At 45.8% G+C, this 12,883-nt stretch overlaps 2 protein-coding genes across 2 annotated transcripts in view; both read left to right on the plus strand.

The window, feature by feature from the left end:
• LOC143986905 (uncharacterized) overlaps nucleotides 1–12,883 on the plus strand; it is a 137,504-nt gene that overhangs the window by 117,258 nt on the left and 7,363 nt on the right. Inside the window, exons 9-10 of the mRNA XM_077485313.1 lie at nucleotides 1,651–1,797; nucleotides 1,886–2,009. Coding sequence (XP_077341439.1) covers nucleotides 1,651–1,797; nucleotides 1,886–2,009 — 271 coding nt within the window. The remainder of the gene's footprint in view (nucleotides 1–1,650; nucleotides 1,798–1,885; nucleotides 2,010–12,883) is intronic.
• LOC143989872 (gastrula zinc finger protein XlCGF66.1-like) overlaps nucleotides 1–12,883 on the plus strand; it is a 153,566-nt gene that overhangs the window by 25,285 nt on the left and 115,398 nt on the right. The gene's annotated exons all lie outside the window — the stretch shown is intronic.

Raw genomic sequence — 12,883 nt, forward strand, 5'->3', positions numbered from 1 at the left:
TCCATCCAGAGTCTATATGTCCTATGACATCACACTGACCTCACAGCTCCTCCTCCCAATGTCCCTCCATCCAGAGTCTATATGTCCTATGACATCACACTGACCTCACAACTCCTCCTCCCAATGTCCCTCCATCCAGAGTCTATATGTCCTATGACATCACACTGACCTCACAGCTCCTCCACCTCCCAATGTCCCTCCATCCAGAGTCTATAGGTCCTATGACATCACACTGACCTCACAGCTCCTCCTCCCAATGTCCCTCCATCCAGAGTCTATATGTCCTATGACATCACACTGACCTCACAGCTCCTCTTCCCAATGTCCCTCCATCCAGAGTCTATATGTCCTATGACATCACACTGACCTCACAGCTCCTCCACCTCCCAATGTCCCTCCATCCAGAGTCTATATGTCCTATGACATCACACTGACCTCACAGCTCCTCCTCCCAATGTCCCTCAATCCAGTTATTTTTTTTTCTCTGATGCTCTTATTCCCCATACACACGATCAGAAATTCCATCAGAAAAAACTTGGATGGTTTTTCTGATGGAATTCTGCTTAAAGTGGTTTTAAACCCTTACAAACCACTTTGGCCTACAGGTGAGCCTAGATTAAGGCTTACCTGTAGGTCCAAGAAATATCTCCTAAACCTACACGGTTGAGGAGATATTTACAAAAATACAGTCACCATTGTCTACGGCGCATGTGCCATAGACAGTGGCGCACTGGGAATGCCACTGCTAACGGCGATATGCCGTTAGTGGCGGCTCCCGTGCGCATGCTTGGGAGTGATGTCATCGCTGCTCTGGCGCTGTGAGTGGCTGGAGCAGCGATACCCGGAAGAAGGATGCTCCGTGCTACAGGGGACATCGGTGACATGGCTGGCTCCTGTGTCAGGTAAGTGACACATAATGGGCTACTATGCAAAGCGATGCGATGATATGTGATGTGATGCGATGATATGTGAGGTGATGCGATGATATGTGAGGTGATGTGATGCGATGCATAGTAGCTCATTATGCTTTACCTTTGCAGGGAGACAAAGAAGAATTAAACTCATCAGGGTTTACTTCCTCTTTAAGCTTGCCTTGCATACATACACGGTCACACAAAAGTTCTCTGAACTTTCGACCATCAAGAACGCGGTGATGTACAACACTACGACGAGCCGAGAAAGTTCAATGCTTCTGAGCATGCATCAAATTGTTTCCGAGCATGTGTGATTTTTGCGCATCCGAATTGCATACAGACGAATGCGTTTTCAGATAGGAACTTTTTCCGACTGAAAAAATAGAGACCCTGCTCTCAATCTTTTGCTGGCTGGAATTCTGCCAGCAAAAGTCTGATGGAGCGTACACACGGTCAGAATTTTTGACCAAAAGCTCACATCCGCCTTTGGCTGGCAGAATTTCTGATTGTGTATACAGGGCATTAGGATGTGGGCGGAGTCTTGGCATCCTCACTAGTAAAGTGGGACTGTTGGTCCTGCATTGTATATAATGATGTCAGAATGCCTGCAACAAGGATTTATCCTGCATAGTGTGGGGGTCCTGTGTGGGTAAATCATACCTCAGTCTGAAGTGGGGCTTTAATAAAATGGAGACCTGAATGGAGAGGTGAGGAGGATTCTGGGAATATCATTTGATTTTACTATTTGTGTTCAGATCTAGAGTTTTCCTCCTGTGAAGTCTGGAGATCATATGACCATCACATTGCCTCCACCTCCCTCCCTGATAGAATAGAGAAATACAAAGAAGATTCTAGAAGTCACCAGAGAGATGATGGAGGAGAGGTGAGGAGGATTCTGGGAATTCTGGGACATTATCCAGTAACAGACAAGGGATGTGTCTGGATGGTGACTGTATCATTGTGTGTGTCAGGTTCCTATAAGGTGTCAGGATGTCACTGTCTATTTCTCCATGGAGGAGTGGGAGTATTTAGAAGGACACAAGGATCTCTACAAGGACGTCATGATGGACAATCAGCCTCCCCTCACATCACCGGGTAAGAGGAGACTTTATTGTAAAGGAGAGAGCAGTACGGAGGCTCCACCTAGATCCCCCATCATCTGATAAACACATAGAAACAATGTATTCAGTCAGTGTGTGTGTTTCCTACAGATGGATCCAGTAATGGGAACCCACCAGAGAGATGTCCCCGTCCTCTGTATTCCCGGGATTCCACACAGGAAGATCACACCATCCCCCACTGTTACAAGGTTGGTGGGATGGAGGTTATCAAACACACTTATAGAGACAATGGGGCTGATTTACAAAGCATTTGCTCCATGAGTTGTGGTGCACGCCGACGCGCAACGGCCGTTTTCGTATTCACAAAGCATTTTCACCTGTAACACAGCGCAATTCCCCATTTATTATGAGCATGCCAGCACACGGCAGCCGCGATTGGTGCGCCGCTATAGACCTGGCGCACGGCATCTTCAACTCAGAATTAAAAGAAGCTGGAAGTGTGAATATTATGGGGTTATGTGAGGAAGTATAGATATGACTGTCCAAGTAACAAATATGCCCAAAATAGAACGGAAAAGTAACTTCCTCTGAACAAGCTTGCTGCGCCTGCAAATACACTTGGAACTGCGCTAGGTCAATGTATACACTGCGCATGCGCAAGCGGTATTTGCACCCCTTCAAGTGCTCTGGTTCACTGCGCCGGCAAAATCTTAGTAAATGTCAAGACATGTAGGTTTATTTGAATAAGTTGAACAGGCTCACCTCTCAACTTGACTTTTTTTTTATTTTTTGCGCTGGTTCACTTCTATGGGTTTTTTTTAGGCTATTTGCACACAACTCATGTTAGGATTAAGAAAAAGAAATAAGAAAAAAAAATGCGTGGGGGTCCCCTGAAATTCCATACCAGGCCCTTCAGGTCTGGTATGGATATTAAGGGGAACCCCGTGCCCCAAAAAAATGGCGTGGGGGTCCCCCTCAAAATCCATACCAGATCCTTATCTGAGCACGCAACCTGGCAGGCCGCAGGAAAAGAGGGGGGCGAGAGAGCACCCCCCTCCTGAACCGTACCAGGCCACATGCCCTCAACATTGGGAGGATGCTTTGGGGTCCCCCCAAATCACCTTGTCCCCATGTTGATGAGGACAAGGGCCTCATCCCCACAACCCTGGCCGGTGGTTGTGGGAGTCTGTGAGCGGGGGGCTTATCGGAATCTGGAAGCCCCAAGGGGACCCCCAGATCCCGGCTTCCCCCCTGTTTGAAATGGTACCCCTACCATTTCACCAAAAAAGTGACAAAAGTGTAAAAAAATGACAAGAGACAGTTTTTGACAATTCCTTTATTAAAGTCTTCTTTCATCTTCTTTCTTCTGGTTTTCCTTCTTCATTTCTTCATCCTTCGGTTTCTTCCTCCGATCCTCTTCTTCTTGCTCTGGTGCTCTCGTCCGGCATCTTCCTCCACAGCGTCTCTCTTCGTTCTCAGGCCGCTCCGTGCAATGGGAGGCTCCCGCTGTGTGATGCTTCTCTTCTACTGACAGGTCTTATATAAAGGAGGGCGGGGCCATCCGGTGACTCCACCTCCCTCTTCTGAAAGAAGACTTTAATAAAGGAATTGTCAAAAACTGTCTCTTGTCATTTATAACACTTTTGTCACTTTTTTGGTGAAATGGTAGAGTACCCTTACCATTTCACACGGGGTGAGGCCGGGATCTGGGGGTCTCCTTGTTAAAGGGGCTTCCAGATTCCGATAAGCAAGGGTTGTGGGGATGAGGTCCTTGTCCTCATCAACATGGGGACAAGGTGTTTTGGGGAGGACCCCAAAGTATCCTCCCAATGTTGAGGGCATGTGGCCTGGTATGGTTCAGGAGGGGGGGAGCTCTCTCATCCCCCCTCTTTTCCTGTGGCCTGCCAGGTTGCGTGCTCGGATAAGGGTCTGGTATGGATTTTGAGGGGGACCCCCACACCCTTTTGTTTTTTGTGTGTGAGGTTCCCCTTAATATCCATGCCAGACCTGAAGCTCCTGGTATGCTCTTGGAGGGGAACCCGTGCTGTTTTTATTTTTTATTAAAGTCGCCTGGCCTGGGGGCGACTTAATGTTGTGTTGTAAGTCGCCCCAAATCGCACTGTGATTCACTCAAGTTGTGTCCAAGTTGCCTCCCAAAGTCGCTCTGGAAGTTGTGTTGCCCCTGTGTGAATGGACTGTTAATGATACGGCGCGCGATATTATGAATTGCACCGGCATATTATGTGTTGTGCTTATGTGTGCGCCGCTTCATACGCTCAGTTGATCATTTATCTGGCGCACAAATGGCGGTATGAACCGGCGCAGCGCATTCATCTTAGTAAATCAGCCCCAATGTGTGGATTTTCTATGTGATGTCACAATAATAAATCTTCTATCTTACAGATGATATTCTCTCTCATTTTCTTGGTTTAGAGTGGAGATCCAATGGATATAGAATTTGAGGTGAAATCAGAAGAAGAAGAGAGGTATGTGAGGGATGATCAGCAGTCTATGGAGGAGGATGGAATAACGGGGACATTTATAGAGGAGGACACTCCTACAGAGATCAGCACAGGTTGGTCATTAACACTAAATACATTCCTCCACCCATACTGCTCACTGATTGGTCCAGAGTAGGGCGGGGGCTGGGTGATATCAGCCTGTAATCCCCTGGTCACTTTCCTGAGCTGTGTTCCCCGTCCTGTATTCCTGGATTTCTCCCCGATAATCTTCCTTCTCTGTGCTGCCGACACAATTTATGTATCTAGACTGGATTTATGGAGATTCTGGGGATCAGCTGGCAGCAAAATGTTCATTTTCCCCATAGATGTTACTAGATCTAGGCACCCGGGGTATGTGATTTGGGTCTTCTGCCCCATACCCGGGTATGACAAGATCTCTGACAGAACAATCCCCCCAGGATTACTTGTTGTGTTGTCTGCTGGCTGTGCCGGGTGGAGGGATATGTCTGTATAGTCTCAGACCCAAGTCACTGAGTGCAGTCTCAGGAGATGGGAGGCAGCGGTGTGGGACCTCTGCAACTTGTCTCATGTAATCATTTCATCTTCCACTGATTACTGAATACCAATATTATGAGTCCTGACCCTTACACTGTATACTTTATATTCTACATTACATACTCCTGACCCTTACACTGTATACTTTATATTCTACATTACATACTCCTGACCCCTGCACTATATACTCTATGTTGTACATTACATCATTCTGATACTATATAGTCCTATCTGTTGTATCTTATACAATATGTTGTACATTACATAGTCCTGACTTCTGCTCTCTCCCCTCCCCCCACTGCTATATATACACATAATATGTATTCTCTTTTGTTACACCCATTTTCTACCAGCTGGACATTTTATATCGGATGATGTGATTGGAGGACAGACTTTTACATGGTGATAATAATGTGATAACATCCTCCAAGTTTGGACCCTTAAACAGAAAGTGATAATGAGGGAGGAGTCAATAACCCAATGATGGGGGTCTTCAGGATCAGTCCAGTCTTCATCTTGGTTGTTCTCCCCCCATCCTCACTCTCTGACCTCTGGTGGGGCTCAGCCCCGCTGTTATTCATGACTAAATCATGGACTAAATAATGAAGTGCAGGACTTCTTGTGTTGGGAAGATGGCAATGAGTGATAGAGGGGGAGGGGACACTCGTCCTATAATCCCCTCATCACTGTCACTCCTATAGAAGACAGTTCTCGTTGTTTCCTCACTCTCTGACTAAGGTCCATGAATAAAGAAATGATCTGGTAGGAGATCAGAGGATCCATTTACTAGTTACCTTGAGGGGGGAATTGTAAGATCATATATAGGAATTGGGAAAAAAAAAATTTTTTAAGGCATATTGTACTCTTTTTAAAAACAAAAAAAAACAGTATTTATTTATTACAAATCATTAATGAGAAAGACTAGGACAAGAATAAAAAACATTTACAAAGTGAATGTGGTTTAAAAACATTTCTCAGTGACCAACCAAACAGTCCAGAGTTCAGCCTGAACCTACATGGACTGGGCTGGTAGATAGACGAGAAAGTTCCTTATGGCTTTACAAATGAACCCCTAAAATCTAGTGATATATATATATATATATATATATATATATATATATATATAAATTCTATATACAATGACCTAATCATTGATTATACAGTAGTCATGTATGGAGGGGTTGATAGAGCCAAGCTGGAATAGGTCAATTCTGCTTCAATATTGAAAGGGAACATTCAAAATTTGCTCGGTCAGTTTCTCGCTCTGGACGGGCTTCTTCTGGAGCTATATGAATATATGTGTAAAGAAGAAGTATGAAGTTGTCACTGAGGTGGGGCCGGCAGGTAACACAAAGACATCACAGGGGGTTCCCGGTCACCATAAGATGACTGGAGCTCATTGGGGCCCCTGAAAACTGCAGAGCCAGGAGAGGTGTATATTGGACATGAACCTTTGATGCCAATAGATATCTCTCAGTTCATGTCCTCTATATACTGAGCCATGGATAGTACTTAGCCTAGCATTCAACTATCCATGGCTCAGTATATATGGCCCATGGCATGTATCCTACAGCTCCGGGGTCCCAAGGAATGACCACTTATTGATCAGGATACGTATGGTTTCTTAAATGCCAAATTCCCTAGAGAGGCAACTTTCTATGCCCTCCCAAATATCCACAAAAGAATGACCAACCCTCCAGGCAGACCGATCATATCGGTTATAGGGTCTCTTACCGAAAAAGGGAGTGAATTATTAGATTACCACCTCATGGAACATGTCATTAGGCTTCCAATATACATTAAGGACACACAGGAGGTGTATTGAGGGAATGTTGGTGCCAATCGGAGCCCTTTTGGTGACACTTGATGTTGAAGCACTATACTCCAGCATCCCACGGGGAGTCAGTAAGGAGCGGACATTCCTTAGGGAACTAGACCATACATGATGGAAATATAGTGAATTTGTTCTCAGATTACTATACTTCATTCTTACTCACAATTGGTTTGTATTTTTAGACACCCATTATTTCCAGGTAGAAGGTACATTATTTCCAGGTCGCTTTGGGCACTCGTTGTGCACCCCCCAATGCAAACCTGTACGGGAATTGTTTGCAAGTGAAACTTTAAGCACATATACCGATCAGGCCCTGTGTGCAGGAGAGAACCTATGTGGCCACATCCTCTAAAGCAGGGGTCTCAAACTGGTGGCCCTCCAGCTGTTGTAAAACTACAAGTCCCATAAGGCATTGCAAGGCTGACAGTTACAAGCATGACTCCCACAGGCAGAGGCATGATGGAACTTCTAGTTTTGCAACAGCTGGAGGGCCACCAGTTTGAGACCCCTGCTCTAAAGCAATGTGGAGAGGACTGAGGGTAAAATTTGGTGAGACGGGTGGGGACCAGGTACCAGTGGAAAATTACTTTGAGGTCTGCCTCCACAAGGGAACTATTAAGGATTCCCCTGTAGGAGCGGCCAAAATCTGTGTGCCATTTGTCCAGGTCCCACTCAAACTGGAGATCTCACTCCCATTTTAGCATGTAGGTCGCTTTCTCCAAGGGTTCGGCTAATGCTGAATAGATTAGGGAGATTCACACTCATGGCTGAGGAACACCAAAGCTCATACTGAGTTACAAAGAGCAGATTCTCAGAACTCTTCCACACTTGGTGCAAGAAATGTAACAGTTGGTTATATCGGAATGTTTCCGAAGGTGGCATATCGAGTTTAGAAATGCAATAGCTAAGTGTGATAGGGCTGTTCCCATTGAAATATTGCCCTATTCTGTATAGGGCCTTTTCTAGCCACCACCTAAAGGCCTTGATATTGAGTCCCGGGGGGAACAGGGGGTTATGGAAAATATGCACCAGAGTGCACCAGGCCAATGTCAGGGTGTGCAGGTTGTGTAGGGAATCACATAGGGTCATGGAATGTGAGAGTGTGGGAGAAAGAATTGGGGGTCGATCTTTCTGTGGGCTCCAGATTAGGAAATCTAGGGTATGGTTGGGGGTCGCCTGTCTTTCTATGTCTACCCAGTCGGTTTTCGGATCTTTGGAATAAATGACAGAGAATTGGCAGGGTTGGGCAGCCTGATAATACCACCATAGATTAGGTAGTCCTAGTCCCCCTTTTTTCCTGAATCTAAATAGAACTGTATTGGAAAGACTATGTCCCTTACTGCCCCAGTTGAAACGTATAATCGCCAACTGCAGTTTATCTAGAAGATGCTTTGTTATGGGGAGGGAGCGGAAGAGGTACAAAATTCTGGGCAGTAAGGTCATCTAGACTGCATTCACTCTCCCCAGCCAGGACATTTTATATAGGGACCATTGAGAGAGGTCTTCTGACAATCTCTTCAGCATAGGGGGGTAATTGCATTGGTGTAATAGCTCAATTGTAGAAGTGAGATGAGCGCCCAGGTAGGGGAGAAGAGGATGGGCTCCAGGAGAAGGGGAAGTGTTTTTTTTTTAGTCTATCAACTAGGTCTTGGGGGGTGGAGATGTTTAGGGCTGTTGATTTGGTCATGTTAACTTGCAGGCCCGAAATGGAACCAAATGTTTTTAGGAGTCGGAGAATATCAGGGGTGGAGATGAGGGGGGAGGTGACAAAAAAAAAATCGTTGGGGAATAAGGCACATTTGTGGGTCAATTGACCACATTTTACTCCATGTATGTCCGAGTGTTGTCCGATAAGCTAATGCCAAAGTTTCTATCGCAATGGTGAAAAGGATGGGGGAAAGGGGGCATCCTTGCCTGGTACCTTTCAGGATGTGGAATTGGTCTGAGAGGTGACCTTGTAGTTTGATTTGGGCTTTAGGGGAAGAATAAAGGGCTTCCAGGGTTCTAGTAAATTCCTGGCCGAAACCCTATTTTTGTAGGATGGTGAAGATGTAGGGCCAGGTGACCATGTCAAAGGCCTTTTGGAGATCAATGGAAAGGATATATCCCTCCTAGGGCCTCCATCCCAAGAGGATTGCATGAGGGAAATTAAGTCCACCGCTTTCCTAATCTGGTCCAGGCCCTGCCTCCCAAGGATAAATCCCACCTGATCCTTATGGATATAGGTGTCGATGAAGGAAGCCAGTCTATTACCTAAGATTTTCATCATAATCTTTAAATTGTTATTAATTAACAAAATTGGTCTATAATTCCCACCTTCACTGGGGTCTTTACCCTGTTAGGATACTTGTCATGGGCCATGGTAAGTAGCCTCCTCTTGCAATAAGCAAGGGAGCAGATTTATACACCTGTTTATATGACTTATTACTAAATGGTGCCTTTTTATTTATTTGTAATACCCTCAGAGCCATGGATAGTACTTAACCTCCCTGGCGGTTTTCCCGGGTGTGGCTCGGGGTTAAGTTTCATTACCATTAGCGGTAACCCCGAGCCACACTCAGGATTGCATTGCAGGATCCTGGTGTGGTGTACTTACCTTGTCCCCAGGATCCTGCGATGTCCCCCCCCCCCCCCGCTGTGTCCGTGGGCTCTGTCCTCCTCCCAAAGCCTCTGTGTGCCGGGCTCTGTTCCCTGCAAGCGTCGCAACGCACGGGGGTGGAGCCCGACGGCAAATTCAAAAAATGTAAAAATCATAACACATACAGTACACTGTAATCCTACAGATTATATTACTGTATGAAATGATTTCACATCCCTTTTATCCCCAGTGCTTTGTCCTGTGCCCTGCATGTAGTTTTATATGATATATACTGTTCTTTCTGCCTGGAAACTGGAGATTGTCCATAGCAACCAAAAAGTGTCCCTTTACATCAAAAGTGGGTTTAGACCAGCTAGAAAACAGCGATGATAAATTAGAACACTTACAGAATTAACCACTTAAGGACCGCCGTATTGCCAATGTACGTCATCACAATGGCACCGGCAGGCACAAGCACGTACATGTACGTGCCTGCCTTCCAGTGGGTGGGGGGTCCGATCGGACCCCCTCCCGCTGGATACAGCAGTCCGTTTCGCTGCAGGAGCGATCCGGAATGAGGGGATGGCCGTTGGTTTCTGGCCATCCCCTCTCGATCGCTCCTGGCGAATGAGAAGCTTCCTCCCACTGTGTATTGTATACACAGGAAGGAGGAAGTGATGTCATTCTCCTCGGGGCGGTCTTTTTGACCGGACTACGAGGAGAAGACAGAAAGTAAGTGCACCAAACACTACACTGACATGTAGGCACACACAGGCACACAAACCTCCCCTCCCCCCCCAGTCACAGTGTCACTGATTGTAGTGATCATTTATTTACTGATCACTGCATTCAGTGTCAGTTGTAAAAGTAAAAACTGTCAGGGCAGTTAGTGTTAGGTCCTGGGTAGCCCCCTATCACCCCCCAATAAAGGTTTAACCCCCTCATTGCCCCTAGAGTTAACCCTTTCACCCCCTTTTGCCAGTGTCACTAAGCGATCATTTTAGGTAGCTAGTTATTTTTTTAGGTTCACCGCCAGGTTTTTATAGCGCTAGGTACCCCCATATACTACCCAATAGTCACCCCAGGCAGCGCTAGGTTAGTGCCAGTACCGCTAACACCCACACGCAAAGCATAAACCCCCCGTAGTGGTATAGAATCTGAACAGATCAATATCTGATCTGATCAGATCTATACTAGCGTCCCCAGCAGTTTAGGGTTCCAAAAAAACGCATTGTTAGCGGGATCAGCCCAGATACCTGCTGGCACCTGCGTTTTGCCCCTCCGCCCAGCCCACCCAAGTGCAGTATCCATCGATCACTGTCACTTACCAAACACTAAACACATAACTGCAGCAATCGCAGAGTCAGGCCTGATCCCTGCCATCGCTAAAAGTTTTTTTTGGTAGCGTCTTATATTTAAATCCGGAAGGCAGTGCTTGGTTTTCGGGGCCCCGTACGCGGCTAGGCTTCCAAAAAGTCCCCCACATGTGGTATCCCCGTACTCGGGAGAAGCAGCAGAATTTATTTTGGGGTGCAATTCCACATATAACCATGGCATGTGTGAGCAATATATCATTTAGTGACAACTTTTTGTAAACTTTTTTTTTTTTTGTGTCATTATTCAATCACTTGGGACAAAAAAAAAATATTTAATGGGCTCAACATGCCTCTCCACAACTTCCTTGGGGTGTCTACTTTCCAAAATGGGGTCATTTGGGGGGTTTTATGTTATTTTAGCATTTTATGGCCTTCGAAACTGTGATAGGTAGTGAGGAGTGAAATCAAAAATTTGCACCCTTAGAAATCCTGAAGGCAGTGATTGGTTTTCGGGGTGCCGTACGCGGCTAGACTCCCAAAAATTCCCACATATGTGGTATCCCTGTACTCGGGAGAAGCAGCAGAATATATTTTGGGGTGCAATTCCACATATAACTATGGCATGTGTGAGCAATATATCATTTAGTGACAACTGTTTGTAAACTTTTTTTTTTTTTTTTGTGTCATTATTCAATCACTTGGGACAAAAAAAAAATATTCAATGGGCTCAACATGCCCCTCAGCAATTTCCTTGGGGTGTCTACTTTCCAAAATGGGGTCATTTGGGAGGGGTTTGTACTGCCCTGCCATTTTAGCACCTCAAGAAATGAGATAGCCAGTCATAAATTAAAAGCTGTGTAAATTCCAGAAAATGTACTCTAGTTTGTAGACGCTATAACTTTTGCGCAAACCAATAAATATACGCTTATTGACATTTTTTTTACTAAAGACATGTGGCTGAATACATTTTGCCCTAAATGTATGACTAAAATTGAGTTTATTCGATTTTTCTTATATCAAAAAGTAGAAAATATAATTTTTTCTCAAAATTTTCTGTCAAATTTGCAGTCTTGCCGTGGGTAGCTACCCAGTAGTAGAGGGGGCTGCGGTGAGCCAATGGCCATTGTAGACAAAAGAGTGTTCAGCAAGGTGAGCTCGTTCCTGAGGAGTGAGTTGCGATTCTACAAAAGAGTCCCATCTGCTGTGGAAGCGCTGATTGGCCTTCTTGTGGGCTAGATTGGCGTTAATTCTGTCACGGAATAGAAGTTGCAGGAGATCTCTATTGACCTGAGCGACTGAGGGTGTAGAAGTAGACGTCCAGTTTGCTAATATGGCCCGTCGTGCCAGCAGGAGGCAGATCAGGGCCCATTCTTTGCCTTGTGGGCCAGGAACATTTGACCAGGGAAGTAGTGTAGGATCCCAATATCCGAAGATAAGTAGTAAAGGGTCTTTGGGTAGCTTTAGCAGTGTAATCCGAAAGATGAAGGCCAGGATCTGGTCCCAGAACGCAGAGACAAAGGAGCAAGTCCAGTAATGGTGCGCGAGAAAGGGCTTAGGTTGTTGGCACAGAGGGCATAGTGAAGACGGGGTGGAGTGTGGTTGTTTGGCAGGAAGAAAGGGGATATGCGCCCGGTGAGCGATTTTTAGTTGCGTTTCCCTCCAGGATTCATTTGGAACCAAATTGTAGACAGTGCGGAGGCCTTGAAGGATCTTGTCCACTATGTCGTCGTCCGGGAAGTCTTTTGCCCAATTGGACACCGAAGAGGAATCCAGTGGAGGTGTCGTTTTTACGAGTAGAGGCTTATAGATATCCGAGATTTTGTAAGAATCTTTCTGCATAAGTATCTCGAGGAATGATGATGTGAATCTCGTGGACGCGACTCTGCAGGTTTTGTGGAGAAAGCTGAGACATTGGCCATGGTGAAAAGCGGAGGTAGTGGTGAGAGAGAAGCGAGCAGCTACAGTACGGAAAGGTAATGCTTGACCGGTATCAGGATCTCAAAGGGAGAAGAAGGTGGAGAGACCCTTTTGCCACCAGGATTCATAAGGTTTGTGTTCCAGACCTGGAGAAAAGCTCGGGTTGCCTTGTATCGGGAGAAATTTTGAGATGAAGGGGGAGAGTCGGAGGCTTTTCCTTACCTCTCTCCAGGCCATAGCAGTGTC

Source organism: Lithobates pipiens, unplaced genomic scaffold (genome assembly GCF_037356315.1).
Source record: "Lithobates pipiens isolate NorthernLeopardFrog02 unplaced genomic scaffold, aLitPip1_a1.2 Scaffold_18, whole genome shotgun sequence".
NCBI lineage: Eukaryota > Metazoa > Chordata > Amphibia > Anura > Ranidae > Lithobates > Lithobates pipiens.